Here is a 6,248-nt window from a genome sequence, read left to right as displayed (position 1 = left end):
CAAATACATATGTGGTTCGGTGATTTGTTGCCCACAAAGCGCTCGTCCAAAATCTCTATAACGGGACATCTGGCAGCCGAAAACTAACGATAACTCGAGTGCCAAATATTCCGTATTTGTGATTTTCATGGCAAATATTGTCTTTTGGGCGATCGCAATGTGCGTAATAATCCAATTACCATTCATATATACATTAAAATGAATCCCTCGCAATGACGCTCGCGATGATGCTCGCGAGCATGTCGCCGAATCACTCTAGTGTGCACAATAAGGCTGGAGAGAATATTAAACGTTTATTTTAAAAAATTGTCGAGATAAATCGATTGGTTGGAGGCACAGGGCATTGTTTAAAAACAATGATTTTTTTTTTGTTTAACGTTATTTTGATACGACGAAGGATTTTTACTAGGTTCAACGATGAAAATCCAAAATTCATGTTTTTCGCTTTGGCCTAGTGGGTACATCGTGATGTCACAATTGAAACATTCAGTGGCGTGCCGTGACTTTTAAAACAGGGGACTATGTGTATATGGACAAGAAATATTAGATATTTTTTGTCCGAATTTTATATATATAATATATACATATGATGGCGTGCCGCGACTTCTAAAACCTGGGACGGACAAAAACATATATGTAATTTTTTTTTTTTTTTTTAATTATAATAATCTGTCTTGAAGTGATCGGTGTAATTTTTAATTTTAGTACTAACAGAAATATTCCAAGTTTCAACCTTTCTTAATAATATATTGTTCGTTTTCAAAACTTAATCTTCTGAATGATTTGTCGCACAACCGATCGTGAATGCAACATTTCAAGGCCTCGTTATTTACTTCCGCTTACTGATTTGTTCTAAGGGAATCATTTCGCGAGCCGATACCCTTGCCATATTTGTACTAGAGAAGTTTTTTTTTTTTACTTTATTTTTACATGTATACCAGGAAGGCCTTACAGGTATACCCCAATGCGCCTTCCTGGCCAATTACAATGGAGCATTTTTAAGTCACTGAATTACGAGACACTGAAAAACTCGCAAATCAATGAGACATCTATCGAATTGTACACAAACTTATTTATTGCACATTAATCAATCACAAATTATAGGTGACATATTGTATAGGAAGGATTTTAGCCAATTTTTTCCGGGAACCGTTTCAACACTGAAATCAGAGAAAATCGGCAAACTCTGATAGGAAACGATCAACCTGAAGTCATAAATTCAGATCTGAAAAATTCATTTTCACTCGAGGCCCGGCCCTGGGATCTAACCCGGTGCCTCTCGACGCTAATCAGAAGCTTAACGACTGAGCTATGGTGCTGGCTGTGTGTATAAATATGTGCTATTTTAACAAAACAAAAAATAGTTAAGAATGATGTTTGATACACATATTCTTAGTGGAAATTCCATAAATGCTCGATGGGTGAATAAATTAAAATGTTTTGTCTTTAGCTGAATGCCTATCGATAGCAATTTGCCAGTACTGCATAGGGAACAGAATTGAGACGGTGAATCCGTGCAAGCAAACGACGCGGTGGACCATACTATAACAATCCACCACCACTACCACTACCTGAGGTAGGGCCGATTTCGGTTTCTGAACTTCGCTAGTCCGAAAGAACAATATCTATATTGACAACGATTTGAATTTATTGTAATTAATTGTTGATATTTTCAAATTTTATTTATGTAAAATATTTTAGGGGACTACATGTGAATCGCCAGTCTTTCACTTCAGCGGAAGAACGAGACCAACAAATGCTAATTAGTTAACAACACCACATCAGCAATATGTATACAATATAACACTCAACATCCATTAAACAATGGTCGATAACATTATTTTAGCAAACTCATTGTTTTTCTCCAAATTTGTATCTAGGTAATTAAATTAATTGAAAACACTGCGTAAAAATACAAAACATAAAAGAGGTTTGTAAAATACATTGTACGAGATGTACATATATACACATACATATCTATGACGCTATTATTATAATAAAAATATCGTAAACTTTAAAAATTATATTTCATATACATACATATTATATATTATATGTGGTATGAGTTTTTAAGCTTTCTCCAAATTACATCCAGTGGTAATAAATAATATTTAATGTGATTTGAAAGCACTTTTAACTGGCTATCGGCACTGTTTTTATATCTCAAATTTCTCAAATACTCGTATTTTATATTACTCTTAATCGTTAATATAATAAAAGATAAATTATGTTTCTAAAAAGCTTTGTTCTCTTCGATATGTACATATGTAAGTGCTTACATATGTATGTATATATGTAGATACTCGTTTTCCATGGGTTTATGAAAATAAAAATGGCAAATAAAATAATATCTTTTATTTTTTGAAATATTATACACACACACACACATTTAAAATAAACCAGGGTATAAAAAAAATAATATAGAGAAAGAATGATCTTAACATACATAATTATAATTAACACACTCTCAAAGTAAATACGACAGCCAACGCGTTAATGTTGATTTGATCTTCTTATACAAATACGATTTAAAATTTTCGACTTCGCACACTGGTCAATTTATAATCACAATGACCGACGCAACACCATATATTTATAGGACGGATTTAAAATATATATCACATGGTAAAATTAATAATTAACTCTAAATCTAAGTGGAATACAAATGAGCTTGAATTCAGCAAAACAGTGCTAGCCCTATATAGAAACTTATTGTTTTCCATGATGGTTAATCTGAAAGATATCTAAATATTCTATGTACATACAATATGTTTCTAAGGCTGAAAAGTAATGTGATACATTTGGATAGTGTAGTATTTATCCTGCTGGTGCTGCTGTGGTGGCTTCGGCAGCAGGAGCTCCATCGGCTGGAGCGGCTGGAGCAGCTGGAGCAGCTGGAGCTGCTGGAGCTGCTGGAGCTGCTGGAGCTGCTGGAGCTGCTGTAGTAGCTGCCGTAGTTGGTGCAGGTGTTGTAGTTGTCGTGGTCGTTGTGGTGGTTGTTGTTGTTTCACCACCTAGTAGTCCTAATGGATACAAGCTGGGGAGCAAGTAGACTCCATCTTTATTGACCATGTCGCCGAGAGCCGATAAATTTGCTGTCGGTGCTGAAAAAAAATTAGATAAAATCATCAATCAATCGAATACATAATTGAAAGTTTTCAATTGGTGTCTGTGTGTATTAGTTGTTTTAGTATTTCTTTTGAAGTACGCTCTTCTTCCAGTAGCGTGTTTCTTGGGTATATTCTTCGCTTGAAATTATAGCAGATATCATTCAATTCCACACAGTTCAGTTTTAGAAATGGTTAGCGGTCAATGAAAATAATCATAACATCATGAACATGTGACGGACCTTTAGAAGATCCCCCATAGAAAAATTGCATCGTCGGCGTCCTTGTGGATTTTCTTCTCCTTAGACGCTTTTGGCATTTGAAATAGTCTCTCGAAAAGTGATTTCGATGACTTCTTTTTCTCTTTTGGTTTAGTTTTTTCTTCTTTTTTATCTTCTTTTTTGTCTATATCTAGAATTCACCACATTTGTTTCTAAATAAAAAATAGTTCCTGGAATGCCCATATCTATAATTCAACGTTGATTGAATGGAGTGTATTTTTGTATGCACTGATTATTTTCTTAATCATTACAATTTTAAATCGATGTGATAGTTTCTTATTGTATAGCATAAATAGTTGTAAAGATTCTGAAACATTACTAAGGGCATTCCGGAAACTACATATCTAGGTGTATTACAAACATTCAAAATAAATTGTTTTTTTTTTGTTGTTTAAACCAGGGCTGTTGAGTCGGATCAAAATTTACTGACTCCGACTCCGGCTTTATTTTATGACTCCGATTCCAAACTCCGACCCCAACTTGAATGATTTTTGTAAGATGGGCTTTTCTTGCCAACTTATACAATTATTAGTAATAAAAGTAATAGCGTTTTTGAAAAATTAAAGGAATTGAAAAGACACTTAAAATTGACATGTAACCCAAGGAGTCGGAGTCGGAGTCGGTTGATTTGTTACGACTCCGACTCCACAGCCCTGGTTTAAACTCAATGATTGGATTAAACTCAAATAAAGCATGCCCAAATTAATGAAAAAATTAGTCAAAATTGTACTAACTTAATAGAACTGTTATAGTTTGAGGTTCTGTTGGTTTGGCCGTTGTTGTTTTTTTCTTTTCGCCGCTGTCTTCAGAAGAATCATCCATGAAGAGGCTTTCAATCAGAGACGAAAATCCATAGCACGGCTACAATCGACAAACAGAAATCACACGTTTTAAAATAATACAATCAACGATAATTTTAAAATGTCCGATATTAAGATCAGCTTACGGCGGAGGAAACGAGAGCTTTGTGGGCCAGAAGGGCCAGAGCCAAAATCACGAAGCAAGTTTTGAAAGACATGTTTTCTCACAATGTGATGTTCACTGACTGTTCGTTGGACCGATAGTCCATTTTTATATGCCTAAGTGGCGGTTTTGCTCGCCAACCTTCGCCTTCTTCCATTTTATTGGCTAAAAACAGTCGCGCACCTATTCCAACAACGTGTGTGTTTGTGCTCATTATCAATATTTAACAATGAGCCATTCACCGTTTTAATGTGCGTTTCTTCCGTGTGCGTATGTGTGAGTGGTAAGGGTCAGGTATTGTCATCTTCAACGAAAAATCTAGGATGGTATTCATTCTAATTAGCAAAGCTTGTATGTTTCAGTAGGAAAGTTTCACCATACACTTACAAGCTCGAGATTTAGTATATATTTTTAAATCTTAAAATACACAATTCAGTGGAGAAACATATTTAACGTATTGATTTTGATTTTTGAAAATATTTTTTTAGTCTAATAAAATTTATAACGTGTAAAATTTATAATTAGCTAACAAATACATAGAAAAATATAATATAATCGTACTTAATTTTTCTTGTGAATAATGTAGTCCTATTTCCGGAAATGTAATCTTAATGTAATTGTCTTTGAAATTAATTTTCTTTGAAATAAAGTCTTTGAAATTAATTTTCCACAAAAAGGAGAATAAGTTCCATTAAGTGATGCCTTTCTTTTCATTTAATGTATTTTTTATTCTTCTTTTCGTATAATTATTGTATTATAATATAAAATATTCACAAATAAATACGTACCCACATAAGGGAAAAAAACATAAAAATAACCTGGCATGAATGAAATGATTATCAAATTTCAATTTTTCGTCAAAAACGGGAAATTTAATACCTGAGAAGAATTCTATGAATGAGATTGAATGATTGTATACACATTTAGATCTATTATTAGATAAATAATTGCTTATTTTTAACTGGGAAAAATATTTATGTAAGGTACCTGTTGAATTATGTGTAATTTTTATATCTTGGTGATAAATATGAGACTTTGTATGCATATTTGTTTTTCGACACTATAAAAGCAAGTATTTATATTTATTCCTTCAATACAACTAAATTTTGTGAGTTATCTTGTATAGAAGTACGAGTATGTCTAAAAATCCAAACGCTAGGATATTTTTATTCTAAAATTCAAATTGATATTCAAGCATCGAATACACTCGATCGATTTAAATTTTTTGTGCAAAAACGTGTGCGAATTTGCAATTGAATTAGAAATATGTTCTTCGACGAATATCAATCGATAAGCAAACTCTATCTAAATTCAAGGTGATGGTTTTAATTTGTCGGTGTTCATGAACTACTTAAAAATTTGCACGTACAATTATTCCGAACATATGTACAATAGTCTGCAAACATCCTGAATTAAACCAGATGTTGAGATGCGAAAGCTCTTACTGTTTCATTCCATTTTATGGAAATAATAATATACATATACACATAAAACATCGAGCGTGCAAACTTAAACCAATTCTAATTTTAGCGTCGCGATACTTAAAGTATTCCACAACACTTAAATTCCATTTACATACTCTACATGATTTAAGAATAGATATCGTTTTGGACAAAGCTGTTTACATATGTATCACGCTGCCAGCATCCCCCAGAGTGTACGCCTCGATTGAAGGTTACATCGGACGATTTACATGCATATTCACAAGTTGTGATTCGTTTCAGTTGATTACACACAAATTACATGCTGTTATGGTGTCGTGGTGTTTGCCGTAATGTAGGTGATGTTTGAATGGCCCATAAAAACGCAGGTGACACAGTTTCAAAGTCGTTAAATCTACCACTAAAACCATACGGCACGCTTTGTGCAGGACATGTAGATTTATGCATGATCATAA

General features: G+C 33.5%; 1 protein-coding gene across 1 annotated transcript; it reads right to left on the bottom strand.

The window, feature by feature from the left end:
• Positions 1 to 2,334: 2,334 nt before the first annotated feature.
• On the bottom strand, positions 2,335 to 4,572 carry LOC143911218 (uncharacterized). The gene is made up of 3 exons (XM_077430009.1): positions 4,335 to 4,572; positions 4,123 to 4,249; positions 2,335 to 3,104 (listed from the first exon to the last, which is right to left on the bottom strand). Exons 1-3 carry the CDS (start codon positions 4,404 to 4,406, stop codon positions 2,818 to 2,820), a joined length of 486 nt encoding a protein of 161 aa, XP_077286135.1. The 5' UTR covers positions 4,407 to 4,572; the 3' UTR covers positions 2,335 to 2,817.
• Between the last annotated feature and the right edge of the window lie 1,676 nt (positions 4,573 to 6,248).

Source organism: Arctopsyche grandis, chromosome 4 (assembly GCF_051622035.1).
Source record: "Arctopsyche grandis isolate Sample6627 chromosome 4, ASM5162203v2, whole genome shotgun sequence".
Taxonomy (NCBI): Eukaryota; Metazoa; Arthropoda; class Insecta; order Trichoptera; family Hydropsychidae; genus Arctopsyche; species Arctopsyche grandis.
This window is presented reverse-complemented; position numbering and strand designations above follow the sequence as displayed.